A 14,945-nucleotide genomic window follows, 5' to 3' on the forward strand; every position below is an offset into this window, starting at 1 on the left:
ATATGGGTCTTAAAAAGGCAGTATGATTTATTTTTTTTGTTCATGATTCAGAGGAAAATTAAAGAGACGATCATTACAGTCAGTCAGGCATTTCACATCAATTAAAGAACAAACCAAACACAAAAACACTCCATATCTGAGTTACACAGGTAAGCGCATGCGCAGACACATCTCGCAGCAAACATTGAAGTTGAGAGTAGAGTGAAAGCTGATTTGAGGTTAGCATGAAGTGTGTTCAAGTCTAGTAAGGTTAGCAGAGACCCAAGTTTTGAGGCCTTCCCAGGTCTTTCCTCGATGTACTTGCATTATCTCTTCAACCAAGCCTAACTGTACTAGAATCCTAAATGAACAGTTGTACAAAAAACTATTCAGAGGTTTTCTTTCTTTTCCTCATAAATACCAGCACCTATACAAAAAGTATCTGAAATGTAACTACCATTCACAAGATATACCTGTTTGTTTCTAACGACTGGAACACACTGGAAAATCGGTGTGATATTTAGGGGCCTTAGTCATTTCCATCAATTTCCCTTCAGACTAAAGGTCACAACTCCTCATCATACTGTACAATCAACCACCAGCATCTACGCCTTCCAGTTGCTGTTGACAAGAACAGGTGGTGTATACTGTGGAAACCCTCGACTGTTGCCATGCTAACGGGTTGCATTTAGGCCTACTGCATTTTCTGATATGACGTATGCATTTTTTTAAATGGTTATTTGCAAGAGACCAGTGTACTGCTGTTCCTCATATTATTGAGGCAGGTTTTGCCCAAGGTATCAAAGTAGAAGTGTAGTGCTGATTTGGGTTTAATTCAAAAACAAATAAATTTAGCTGACATAAAAAAGTCAAATTCGTCTGGTGTATTAGACCATAACATTCCAAGCATATTTTGGTACACTTGCCACATTAAAAGCATGAAAGGCAAATGTTGAGAGAAGGATAGTTCATGTAAAACGATAGTTACATATTCTATGTACTTTCAGAACAGAAAGAAAATAAAACCCCTCTAAATGTTGTAGTGTATGAATTCCAGTGTATGAAGCAGAAAAATAATAAACCCAGACAGGGTGCTGAGGTATGAATTACCCAAATATGTACCCCTGTCCGATGTGTACCGGTACCATTACAATGGGTACAACTTTTCAGGCAAGTTAATATAAGCTGAAGGTCTCAGCTGCTCTGACTGCTGGTATCTAGGTGCTGGTTATCTGGGTATGGGTGAAAACCAAAGGAAAGGTGAGTGGGAGCAAGAGAAAGCTGGCAGCCTTATGGAGTCATATTCTCTGACATTTACCTACAGTATAATGATAATTTACAGTACGACATGCAAGACAACTGACTCATATTTCCCACAGGTAAACAAGAACATGGAGGTCTCCCTCACATTCACATGAGCCATCATGAGATGATGTAGTCCCTAGCAACAATGTCTCACGCAAATTCATTTAAAAGCCCTTCTTTGCTGCAGCTGAGGAGCTCTGCTTTGACAGAAGCAAGGCTGTATGGGTAATCTATTTTTTTTCCCCACACAAGTCACACACATCGCACAAAATCCCTGAAAGAGGTGCAAGGACTAAAAAAAAGCCCCACGATCATTTGTTCACCCATCAACCTATAAGCTACAACTATGTAACAGACACACAAAACATTCCGGTTCACAAAGCTTAAGCGATTTCGTGAAAAAGCGATGCCATGAGATCTCAACAATCCACACAAAATTCAACAGAAAGCAGTCAGGACCAGGCCATCACAGAGCCGTATCAAGATCTTCACTATTTCCCTTTGTAACATTTAGATTACAATCAATGTTTGACCTTTGGTGACTTGTGTCTGATGAAACAATTCCAAGAGAGGGAAGGCTACTAGACTAGGAAGATAATTACTTTCCATATAGAGAAAAGAAGTTATGGGAAAGGGAAAGGGATTGGGTTCCACATTGGCTCTACATTCCACTTCTTGTCTAGTATTTGATCCTCCATCCAAACTCAAATAACGACGACATACCATTCAAGGGTGCCATCAGTTGCCTTGACAACTGATTTGACTAACCATCACAGGACTGTGTGGGCATGCGTCTCCATCACATTACTTTTGATAGCAAATTAATATGGATATAAATATTTAACACTGAAAAAGATAGACAATTGCAAATATAAAGCTTCTGCCATCTTTGGGTGTGCAGAATAAGAGTTCAGGGAGAAGGGACAAAAAACGCTTCCCATGGCCAAAGTTCCCAATACCTGCAGTGATTGAAAGTGTTGCCGTGGATACAAAGAATTGTGTCCACACCAAGGTTGACTGGCCATGTTTGGATAGAGGAGAGACTCGTGAGAGTTAGATTGAAGGAACACTGCTTTAGCCGGAAGCTGCAAGTCCTTCACCTGGGTGAAAGCCACTGATGTGCAACATACCTTTACTGTCTGTGCTCTAGTGAAAATTAATGCCCTATTTCCATCATTGTGACACAGCACACATTGAAATTGCTTTTATGCCTCCCCGGTGCAAAGCGTGTTATTTGCTCCCTCATCCACCTGGCGGTGTTAGGGATTGAACTATTAACCCTTGGGCTACAAACCCAACTTGTCGCCCATAGCTGCGTTTTGACTACTGCTTTGACCATGTTCAATTTACAGAACCAATGAGGTGACGCAATAGAGTTTTTGAAGGTAAACTCCCAGCACAGACAGAGATATGAAGAGTTTTGTTCACACTATGAAAAAAAGAAGAGGCCATAACTGGGACTGCACCAAGGCTCATTACTGACAAATGATTACTTGGGTTGTACAGGAAACTACCGTCTAATTTGAGTGAGAACAATAGTTGCAGGGAATTGCTAAGGTAAGGTAGGAGTGTTTTGCATTTCCACATATAAGGATACAAACCAACAAAAGTCTTATATGAGGATCCCACTACAAACACACTGGCCCAACAGGTAGACTTGGAGCGTTGTATACCACCAACATAGTTGAAGTGATGTACTGGTATAGTTTACGCAGCAATTCTGTTCACAGAAGAGATCATTATCTTAGCCAAACACCCTAAGCAAATGCTGATGAGCATTTCCCCTCTTACCAACTACTTCTGGGTTAAAATATAAATCAGGTTTGTTACTTTACCACTGATTTGGATTCACCTTCCAGGATCGTCACATTAAAAATAAAAATACACTTAGCACAACAGAACGTAAGTCCAGTTTAGAAGACACAAGATAAAAATCACAGTTAATAAGTAAGGCTTGGACCTAGAGCTACAATCAAAACACACAATTAAAATAAAAATTTTGCCCAGACACTTGGGCAAGACAACAAAAGGTGCAGCAGTCTGAAAGTCAATAAATACATCCAGTAACACAAAAGAGAGAGGAGAGTGGAAAAAGGACGGGGTGTGACCAGAGGGACGGTTGCCAGATGCTGAGGTCAGGACTCAGGAGGCTGAGAGGTGGTTACTGTGCTCCGTCATCCACCGGCTTTTCCTCATCTGGCTGCTTCTGGTGCTGCAGGCGAGCGTAACCAACTGCATCACCCCTTCAAAACACAGACAGATATTATAATATTATTATGGCATATAATTAAGAATAACAATTATCATCACACAAGTCTTATGTGAGTTTAATGAAAATAGATAAGTATGCAGAGTGCAAGCGTGCGGTCTGCACATACTTCTTGCCCAGTGAAGCAAGGCCGTAGAGGACCCCGGTGGCAAAGGCGATCGCATTCCCCAGAAGAGTGTTGAAGGAGAACTTGAGCGCAACCGGAACTATGGCCATCCTGAGATCAAAAACCACCACATGAGATATAAGAGATTATCATCTTCTTTTCCTCTCTTTATCTATACGGTAGTTAATAAGTCAAATATTAGCTAAAATGTCATGTACAGATAAGCCGTGGCCTAATATTGCATTAGCTGTTAGCTGGCCAGCTACACAGCACGGTAAATATACAGGCATCTTGATGGTTGCAATCACATAAAGCTTTCATTGTGACTAAACAGGCTTGAGGCTCACCCGCAGTAGAAGACAGCTTTATGCCAGGGCTTGAGTTTGTCTGCACGTGCAGCCACAGCATTGGCAAACTCGATGAACTGACAGCAGAACGGTACCTCACAAAGAAACAGGACAAAGGCGTTTAAGCTGAAAGACAATGAGAAGAAAAGTGTTACGCTTATGACAAACAAGTGCACTCGTGCTGAAAAAACACAGGAGTTAGGCCTTCACTGGTAACCTAATACAAATTTACTCAACCTTCAAATACAGGACAAAGGCACAGAAATTTGCATCTGCATACAGTATGTGCACAACTCCATCAACTGTATCAGTCAAAGTAGCATAATAAGTACACAATCAGAAAACACACTTAATGTTACATAGCAGAATGACAACAGACAATAGTGGTTCAACTTACATCATCCAGACTCCGGCTACAATGTTTAGGGGATTCACCGTCACACAGTTCCACACCCCAGCTATTGCACAGGCTGGAAAGGGCATAAAATGTATCCGTGAACATACACCAATTAAACACATTGGAGAGATCTCATTTCACAATCTCTCTCCCTCACACACACGCACACACACACTCACACCACCTGTTCTCCTCACTGTGGGGAGAAAGGGGGGTGGGGGTGGGGGGGATTACTGATCCACATTGCCCAGGCACGCCACGACATTCTTAACTCCTCATGGCTCATGTTGTTTTCCGGTCTCTGAACTTGATATTCAACTAAAAGAACCGAAACATTGCTCTTTTTGTACTTTCGAACTGGTCTTGGATCCACAATATTTTCATCGGCTGAAATGCCAGATAGTATAGACAACCATAGTAGGGATAATTAGACACTGCACGCAAAGCTAGGCTTGCACATGCTCTTTCTCTGCAGAGTATCCAGTGTGTTTTGAGGGAAAACAAGTAAACATAATGAAGACAAATTTGGCAGCAAAGGACCAGGTACATACAGTAGCCTACATGTGGGCACAGCCACATGCTGCAGTGGTTCAGCACAACACTATTACAGTTTGTCCCTGAGCTGACATGCCAAGCTTTGAGGCTCTTGAATAATACACAACCTATTGAGTATGCAAAGTCTGCTGACCCATACACATACACACACACACACACACACACACACACACACACACACACACACACACACACTCCTCCAATAACATTAGATGGAACATCAGTGTGTGCTTGTGTGTTTGGTGTAGGGGTGGGGCAGTGGAAAGGGGACAGAGCATATTTCTGTGTTGGCATGAATGTGGGATCGAGAACAGCATGGAGCATGTGAGGCTCTCTCTTTTGTGTCCATGCAGTGCTTGACACAAAATCTGAAACAGTGAGACAGATAGATAGGTAGATAGAGATAGATAGATAGATAGAGATAGAGAGAGAGAGAGAGAGAGAGAGAGAGAGAGAGAGCTTTCTTTACACTACACGTTAAAAAATACAACAAAGTGAAAAGGATAGGAAAACAGGCTGATTGCACATTTGAACAGGCCAAGGGGCACGACATGATTTGGCAGTGTGGACTGTGATCTTGAGGCAGACAGGTTTATAGGACTTTGAGATTAACACAACGTTTTTCCATGTGACCCCAGAAAAGCAATCACAAAGAACCAGTGGGCTACCACTGGCCAAAACATTGAACTGTGGGGAGCCAGGCCATATTTCTGGATTATTTTATGTGGCTTGTTGAACAGAATTCAAGTAGGTGGTCAAAAGGTGGTAGGTGGTGAAAACTGGCATTGCAGTCATATGAAAGCAGATGTAAATCTCAGTTCATGTGGGTTTCGCACAATGAGATTTCCCTGCATATCCAACCATATGGACCTGTAGGATCAGCTCCGTGAACATGTTCCAGGTATGGATGGACCTGAGAAGGTCCTGAGGCTGAGTGATCATGGATTATACTTGAAAGCAAGTCATAGTTCTACACCTGACAGGATAGCCTGCTCACTGTAAACAGTGCACATGCTGGAATACACAGTGAGGCATCAGATTTCAACATGAAATGGGCTTGTTAGGGGATGACCACACAACGCGAATTATGAACCAAGTCAATGGCTTTTTGAACACAATAGGCCTACTTACATATTCCCCCAAGGACTCCTGCGATTTTGCACATCCATCGGTACCACCATGACATGCCGTCATCGTCAGTGACTGTTTTAGTTGGAGCGGCGGCCTCTTCGGAGCTCATTTCGTCCCTTTAAATAATTTATGCTCGAACCGTCTCGATAACTTACAACTTCCTCGATATCCAGCAGTTTGAAGTGAGATGTCGCACTATATGGTTCTGACGTCTTGTAAAAATGTCGACTTAGACGAAGTTACAAATATGGACAATCTTTTGTGTTACACCAAACAATTCACTTCTTCATTGACTTAGCAATTTCACGAAGGAGCCTGTGCATCCCTTGTCAACGTAGATGGCTACTAATTCCAACACAATGGATAAATAAAAAAACAACGTCCGTAATCAGCTGTCCGCTGTGGCAGGCATGTTTTGAATTACGATAATACCCTACATTTGTTTGTAGGGTTTGTCACCATTGTCTTCACCAGACTAGCTGAATATTAAAATGCTGTTAAGCTTCGCCGAAAAAATAATACCACATTTGTGTATGTCCTGCAATCAGCCAACGTCGCAACAGTTCACTCCCTGTCAACGACAAGCGCGTTTTTCTGCAAAACACTCTGAATTGTCGCCTTGTTGAAAGAAATAACAGCGTTCTTAAATACCGTATTGTGCTGCCCAAGATCCTTTATTTACGCCAGGCTTGGGCATGGAGGTTCCCAGGGTTTGTCCGCGTTGCAATTTGGGTGGAGCTACATCAGAAACGTCACTGTACCCATGCTCACGCTTGATCACGATTTTATTTTCACTTTCAACACCTTTTAACCATACATGACTACTTGGGTAGTATATTGCAACATCACCATGTTAAAATAACAAATAAAAAAAAGTACTTTTAGGTTTACAGGCTGCAAGTAAACAAATGCCACACCAGGAGGTGGCGCGCGCACACCTTCTCCGCATATGGAATGTGTTGAGTAGAAGAACAGCTATTTTGGAACCCGACTAGCCAGCAGCTGCTAGCCAGTCGATGGTAGAGTCAGCTGTAGCTAATGCTAATATAACATAACATGTTTATACTCTAAAATCACCGAGTTGCCTTTTCAAGACGATGTCACAGATCAGCAATAGTGTCTGTTTACCGCAAAATGCGGAGAATGCTATTGAAAGTGATGTTAATCTTAACCAAGACTCGGCAACTGTGTTAGAGGCCGAGACAGTAATAAACACTCACAATAGTAGTTCGCAGGTTGAAGGTGAGTTCATCAAAAGTTAAGACTTTAACGTTACTCCAACTTCTCACAAGCCGTGCTTTCGATTTGAGCAAACACAACGCTATACGATATTACTATCCGCTACGATGTCCGATATGGATGGTTTCAAACTAATGGGTTTGAGCGATCGACCGTTGTTGGTTAATTTGGGCTATCGTCACTAGCTAATTCAGCTAGCTCACTCACACCCCTAGTGAATGTTGCCATCCATATGGAACGCCGACTGGATACAGTAGTATCAATAAGTGCGCTTAAGAGGGACACAAAGTAACACTTAAACTGTAAAGTGGAAAGTTAAGTAACCAGTAGCTTTCACCACCGTGAGTGACATGAGTTTTCTAAACCGAATACCATCTGACGTTACGTGTAACTGGTGACAGTGCTCAAGAAACGTGAAGGCCCATTTTTTTTCACTCAACAGACTAGTGCTCTAGTGTAGAACTGGATAATCAATCGTTTTGGACGACAACATGATCTGGTAGCAGTGAGGGCATAAGCCAAGGAAATGTGCCCTTTCCGCATACATTTAACTTCAACTTATAATTATTTCATCTTAATTTAAAAGCCACCGACTGGATCTGTCCACTCCATCTAGAACTAGAATTCACATCGCAGCCAAGTATTCACCACCTGTCCCTCACCTTAATCATACTCCGTATTTAGGTCTTTCAGGTCGTCTGCCAAATCTGCACTAACACACGAAAGAGCATTGCAGGAGGTGTGCTGTACTGTATTATGTATGGTCTGGACCCAGTTAAAATATACTTTGCTGTGTTGTTTTAACATCTGGTAAGTATTTAGTTTGAGGGTAGCATCCTCGAAAAATAGTCTGCTGTGAAGTAGGGAATACACATCTAATAGGGAATTATTTACAATCAGTTAATTATACATATTTAAGCGTAGAATTCCTCTTGGTCAAAAACGCCACAAAAGGACAGCTTCGTTTTATTTATTTTTGCATCACAGTGTCCCAAATATAGTATATGCATGTAAATATGCATGTAAGAGTTGTATGTTTGTAGTAGTATGCCGTTTTTTATGTCTAAGATGCATTTACTGCACTAATACAGTAGTAATACTGTAATATACTGCAATACTAGTACAGTGAAAACTGCGGTGTTCAAAACCGCAGCACAATGTGGGAATCTGTTCATGAAGGCCATTTTATTTTATAAGGGTGTGGCGCCAAGTTCTGTCACCCAGTAGTTTAGACAGTTTACCGTTATAGGTGTAGGTATGAGATATGGGCTAAGGTAATCAATGAAATCACCTCTGTTCATCAGGGAACAGTAGACATGGCACTTACTGATAAGGACTAGTGAGCCGTACTTGTGAAAACGGCTCACTAGTAATAAATCGGAAACCAATTTCTAAGATTCAAGGCTGTGAGCGAAACCTGAGTGGCACTCAGTGGCACTTGGCACTCAGGTTTCGCTCACAGCCTTGAATCTCAGAAATTGGTTTCCTATTTATTTATTGCAAGGTTGAAAATAAATTATGTTAATGTGTCTCATCTTTGCACCTACTTTGTAAATGGTCTGAAATTAATGTTACATGAATGCATTGCATTAGTTTAATAATGAAGAGTTTTGATTTTGAATTTGTTAACTTCAGGTAGTTCCCCTCTTGGTGGCATTTTCGCATTGATGTCACTCGTCTGGAATTGAATTTAAATTGATTATTAAACCCCGGTATAATGATTTTGGGTTAATTGTATTTTGGATCTAGCTACCTCATATTTTACAAGTGACTGCACTTGTCACGGTTTGTAGTCAAAAAAATGTTACAGCTTTCTGGTCACCTGATTTGCACAGTCATATAGGAAAACTCACCAGTGTTTTGCATTTTTTAGTTGGGAAATGCATTTTAGTGTGTGGTATATGGGAGTTCCTCCAAAGCATTGTGTGGCAAGTAGACAAACATCCAGACAATCAGTCTGCTACTACTTACTGTGTGCTGTCATACAGTTTAACTGTCCATGGATTTCCCTATGTGCGGTAAAAAACAATTTTGTTTTTTTACATTGTTGTATTTATGGACGTAGTTCGCTTGGAATTCTCATTAATATCAGATAGACTTTGACGAAAATTGTGAAGTGAAGAACATTTAGCACATAGTATTTAATGTGAATACTAAAGCACGATATGTGATCGTTGCATTTGTAATTTGTGAAAATATAGCATGTAACCAGGCACTTTTTTACTTCTTGACTGCCAACCGTCTACTGCAAAGGCCACAACATATTTGGCTGTGTTATCAAAATGTCACTGATGTACCACGTCTGTCTGTTGTCATTTTCTGAGATAAGAAATGTCTCACTTTGGTGTCAGTCCAGCATGTCTGATCTAAATGAAAGCATGTCTTCATCTTTGTCAGCATCTGTAGCAAACTGTACTGAAGACGATACCAAAACCAAAACGATTCAGTTACCGCTTCATAGCTCTCATGCCAAATGCATGAATAAGCACATTGAGTTCACATTGACAATAATTCAAATAGTGCAGCGTTATGGAGAAGAAAGAGCAGCTTTTGATAGCAGGTGTAACATCAAAGAATATGGGTTGGCTTAGTCAGTGTGAAAAATATTTTCTTTGGTCAATGTATTGGCGGGGATATAAAGATCTTGCAATTGTATTTATGGGGTTTATTTACTCTGTGTGTGTGTGTGTGTGTGTGTGTGTGTGTGTGTGTGTGTGTGTGTGTGTGTGTGTGTTTTGCAGTAGACTCTGAAGACCTGAGGGAGCTGTTGACTGATGATTACTGCCACATCTGTGAAGCTGTGCTGCTGTTTGAGGCCCAGAGGACTTCCCATTATGAGGTGAGCCCTGTGCACTGCTGAAACACTGGTAGCATGTTACTGTTCACTGATTGATGCAGTGCTTTTTAGTCTCTTTTGTTCATTTTACGAACTCATATCAACCCCACTCCCAAGACACAACCTGAGTTATAACAAAAGCATAAATGTCCCCTGTGAGCACCAGTGTGTTGTGGAAGTATCTATTCTACCGGTACCTTCATCACCTGTAGTGTTTTGAACTGTACACTGCTGAAGCAATGGCAATAAATCACTGCTGTTTCCTGTTTAACTTTTTTAGGGAAAGAAACATGCACAAAAAGTTCGTCTGTACCTCCTGTCAAAGAAATCTCAGAACCCAGACAAAGACACTACAGTACTGCAGCAGGTAATGCCAGAACTGACTCTTGTATTGGGTTTACCTGTTTGTTTACTTGCTTGTTTTTGTTGTTTGCTTTTGTTTGCTTTTATTGAGTGGGGCTAGGTACTGGTGTATGTATGTGTGTATATTTTTTGTATTCATTACAATCTTGTATAATTCAATTTAATACTATAGTGTGTATTTTTCTTTGTGTATATGCCTTATGCATAACTTGCCTGGCTTTATCACCAGACCTAATCACAAGTGAAATAAGGTCTGGAGACCAGCCTTCTGTAAGTCCTGTCGGTGTGTGGTTTACGATTGACGACGGAATATTTCAAACAGGCTGGAAGCTCTGTGGATAAAGAGAAGTTCTGTGAGCTGTGCAACATGGTCTTCAGTTCATCAGTGGTGGCCAAGTCTCACTATGAGGGCAAGGTCCACGCCAAAAACATGCGCAGATTCCGGCCCCTTGATGCCAAACTGAAGGGTATGCCTGCTATAAAACATTATCACACTGATATAATTCTATTTAAAGATGGTGTGTGCTGGGAAGACACACCCCTATCTTTAAAATGTGTCATACAGATAGTCCTGTCTGAAAGTACTGTTCGAAAGTACCTCAATTATGTGGCACATTGTAACAAAGTGTGCCAGTATGTTACTATGCTGTTACACTGTACCTTGGAACTAAGATAAGGTGTTGTCAAGTGTATCAACCTGTACAAAAGTTGAAGTCATCTGCTGTATTGATCAAATTAGGGTATGCTGTTAAACTGCCAATACCTAAGCAACCTACAAAGTCAGAGCACATTTTAGTAATCTACTATCAATATTACTATCTCTATCTATCATACTTGTTTAAGGAGCTAGGAGATACAGGGGTTGGACAATGAAATGGAAACACCTGGTTCTAGACCACAATAATTCATCAAAGCCCTGCTGTGTATATATTTCAAGCTCCACAAAGTAGAGTTGCTTTCAATTACACTGTTTATCAAGTATAGAAGATGCCACATATATCTGCACTTCTCCAGTGTAAGAGCCCACCCATATTCAGTCAGTTTAACTAAAACTAACAAATGTTTTTATGGCTTTCTCAGTCAGTTTAACTAAAGACGATCAATGTTTTTATGCATCTCTCAGTGGAGTGTGCACAGCCCTCCTCTCCTCAAATGCCAGACGAGCCAGAGGCGACAGCTGATGGCACTGCCACCACCACGACGGCATTACAGGTGGACAACCCTGCCACTGCTGCTGCCACCAGCTCTGCAGTCGCCAGCGGTGTCCTCGTGGTGCAGGAGGTGGACCTGAGTGACCCCAATAAGCACTGCCGCATGTGCACCGCCACCTTCAACAACCCACACATGGCCCAGCAGCACTACGCCGGCCGCAAGCACCAGCGCAACCAGAGCCGCCAGCAGCTCATGCAGGAGCTGGCCGAGGATGGGGAGACAGGTGGGGCAGTCAACCATGTGGCCTCCACTGACCAGTCACATTACACTGCTCTCAAGATAGATAGATAGATAGATAGATAGATAGATAGATAGATAGATAGATAGATAGATAGATAGATAGATAGATAGATAGATAGATAGATACAGGGGTTGGACAATATAATGGAAACACCTGTCATTTTAGATTGGGAAATTTCATGGCATAAGTGGACAAGCCTATTGGCCAATCTTCATGAATTGCACATTGCACCAGTAAGGTGAAGAATGAATGTCTTCTCACTTTGCCACTCTTTCTTTTCCTCTGATCTCAACAGCGAGTTCCCTAACCTGTCCAATATGCAGCGTGACCTTCAGCTCGGTGGAGATGTACCAGTCTCATATGCAAGGGAACAAACACCAGGTCAAGTAAGGGCACCTCACTTTCACATATCATTTCTTTTTTTTTGACTTTGGCTTTGACTTTGACTTTTCTATGGCGACCGCTTCAGTTCCATCTCTTGACCAATGTCTTGTCTGTCTTTCCCGCTCAGGGAGAAAAAGGTTTCAGACCTGTGCAAGTCTCAACAGAAAGTCTACGACTCCTTCCAAGACGAGCTGGCCGACTACATAGCGGTGCAGAAGGCTCGTGGCCTGCAGCCCAAAGCAGGGGAGAGAGGCCAACAAGACCGGAATGAAGACACGACTACCGCTCCTCCTCCGCCACCTCCTCCCCCTCCTCCTCCGCCTCCTCCTCCTCCTGCCCTCCTACCTCCCTCTCTCTTTTCTCTTCGGTTTCCCCCTCCACACATGGCCCGTCCCCCTTTCCACCCTCCGGCCAATCACTTTGGAGCCTGGGCGAGGGGCAACCCACCAACGCGCCCCCCGCCTCCCTTCTGGGAGCAGGGCTACAACAATCAGGCCCGACCAAACTCTGTGCCCTACGCCCAGCACCGGCCCCAGGGTCCAGGTGGGCGGCGGCCAGCCAGAGGCAGGAGTCCTGATTGGTCAAGCTCCTCTTCCTCTTCCGGGTCCGATTCTTCTTCCGGTAGCAGTAGCAGCAGCGACAGTAGCAGCAGCAGCAGCAGCAGCAGCGACTCTGACGACTCCAGAGAGCGGAGGCGGCGACGGAAACGAAAGCTTAAGGAAAGAGGGCGCAGAGACAGGAGGAAAGAACGGCGCAGCGCAGAGAGGTCACCGCGGAGAAGAGAGAGGGATGAGAGAGGTGAGGAAGATCGCGAGAGGAGAAGAAGCAGGCGACGGAAGGAGCGGCAGAGGAGGCGCAAGAGGGAGGGGTCGGAGGACAGGAGGCCGAGGAGAGGAGAGAGGCCGAGGAGGAGACCTCACAAAGAAGAAGAGGAGGAGGATTGGGAAGGAGCAAAAAGGAGAAGAACAGAACATGAAGACCTCAGGGTGGGCGAGAGAGAGAACTATGCTGCTGGTCATGTCAGAGAAGAGATGGTTGAAGAAGGAGGAGGTCATGTGACGTACGGACAAGACAGCATTGCACTGATGGAGAGCATCGTGGGGGAGGAGAAGAGTGACAAGCACAAAGCCCGACATAAGAAAGAGAGGAAGAGGAAGGAACGAAGTGAAGAGGTGGACACCAGGACGGAGGAGGAGAAGCTTTGGGATGAGTCTATAATTGGCACCCTGTGAAAAGACAGAAAAGACTCTCTGTCCAGCACATATTACAGCCTCAATTCCACACTTAGCAAGTGGAATCACATTTGCCCCAGAAGAGTGTTAAATCTGACTCTCTAAGTGGTGAATGAAAGAGCACCATAAAATCGAACCAATTAATTATGCAGTGTTAATGAAATAGATAATTAAATTAAATGCTATGCTAGAACATACTATTTGGTCCCATTCAGATAGTGTTGAATTAACACTGTGGAATTTACCGTGCGGAAGGTCCAACACAACCAACACATTGGCAAACAAAATCAGTACACCTGCTTATTTGTTCTCCTCCTGGGGGATATTACAAGATAGTGAAGTGATAAACCTGGCTATGTTAATCTGGCCCAGAATGTGGTTAACCTTGTAGCAGATAACCTATTGGCATCATTTAGTTGAAAAGTTACGGTACAGAAGTAGTTATACAGTACACAAAATGAGGTCGCCAGAATCTTCCATTAGCTGATTCACCACTACCTCCAAGTGAACTTAACCTGGTTTGCTACTCCACTACCCTCTTGGAATACCCCACCTCCCACCCCCACCCCCCAGATAAATCTCTGTTACTATATTACTAGCCAGATGGTGGTCAAGCACAGATGTTAACTAAATGGACTCGGGTGACACTGTACTGTATGAATGGATGCATTGATTTATAGATTGACTCTTTATTCATATTTAACATCTGTTGCTTTACAACCTGGAACATGTGATTGTCTTACTTTGTGTTTTAGTTATTTATTGTGCAACCTGCAGGCAAAACTCATTCATTTAGCACAGTGTAATGTTTGCTTTTGACTATATTCTGATCAGTGCAGATATCAATCAAGTTTTTACGGGGCCTGGCATTGTAATTGTGTTTACATTTTTGTTGCCTTCGACTTGCATACCTGAATCTAGCCTGGCATTTCAATCGAATCACACGAATGCATCAGACTGCCTGGCTAGTGCTTGTTGTGTGCATATAGTAGCTAAAGTGTAGTGCTAATTGCTACCCATGGGGCGTGCTGTTGAGCTGCTAATTGTTTTTCTTTCCTTCATTCCTGTCCACCTCCTCCAGCAAATACTCTAAAGGCTCAATCAGAGCCTATTCTTCACAGTTTGTTCTTAACATGATCTACTTCAGTTACAGTGTGTTTATTTGCATTTCACTAATATATTACTTCAGGAAAAGTGGCAATTGCTTCGTTGGTCTTCATTGCAGTTGTTTTTCTTATTTCCACTGCAGTCAGGAAAAAGTCCATTCATCAAGTTTGCTAACATGGCATGACAGAATTTAATCAATAAAGCAGTTATGCATGTTGTTATATTTGGTGTGCGTGCGTGCG

The 14,945-nt window shown here is 42.6% G+C and overlaps 2 protein-coding genes across 3 annotated transcripts; one reads left to right on the top strand and one right to left on the bottom strand.

Annotated features, from left to right (window-relative positions):
• Positions 1-3: 3 nt before the first annotated feature.
• On the bottom strand, positions 4-6,800 carry cacfd1 (calcium channel flower domain containing 1). The gene is made up of 5 exons (XM_063210907.1): positions 6,090-6,800; positions 4,404-4,476; positions 4,007-4,132; positions 3,663-3,770; positions 4-3,527 (listed from the first exon to the last, which is right to left on the bottom strand). The coding sequence occupies exons 1-5, from the start codon at positions 6,196-6,198 to the stop codon at positions 3,446-3,448; spliced, it is 498 nt and encodes a 165-aa protein (XP_063066977.1). The 5' UTR covers positions 6,199-6,800; the 3' UTR covers positions 4-3,445.
• A 283-nt stretch (positions 6,801-7,083) lies between these two features.
• zmat1 (zinc finger matrin-type 1) lies at positions 7,084-14,924 on the top strand. 2 transcript variants are annotated; one of them, XM_063210904.1, is made up of 7 exons: positions 7,084-7,331; positions 10,070-10,167; positions 10,445-10,531; positions 10,850-10,994; positions 11,651-11,962; positions 12,276-12,366; positions 12,492-14,924. In XM_063210904.1, exons 1-7 carry the CDS (start codon positions 7,187-7,189, stop codon positions 13,594-13,596), a joined length of 1,983 nt encoding a protein of 660 aa, XP_063066974.1. In that variant the 5' UTR covers positions 7,084-7,186; the 3' UTR covers positions 13,597-14,924. The 2 variants fall into 2 exon arrangements, with proteins under 2 accessions (XP_063066974.1, XP_063066975.1); XM_063210905.1 differs by having other exon boundaries at positions 10,073-10,167.
• Positions 14,925-14,945: the final 21 nt, after the last annotated feature.

The sequence above is a fragment of the Engraulis encrasicolus genome, chromosome 11 (genome assembly GCF_034702125.1).
Source record: "Engraulis encrasicolus isolate BLACKSEA-1 chromosome 11, IST_EnEncr_1.0, whole genome shotgun sequence".
NCBI classification, from domain to species: Eukaryota; Metazoa; Chordata; class Actinopteri; order Clupeiformes; family Engraulidae; genus Engraulis; species Engraulis encrasicolus.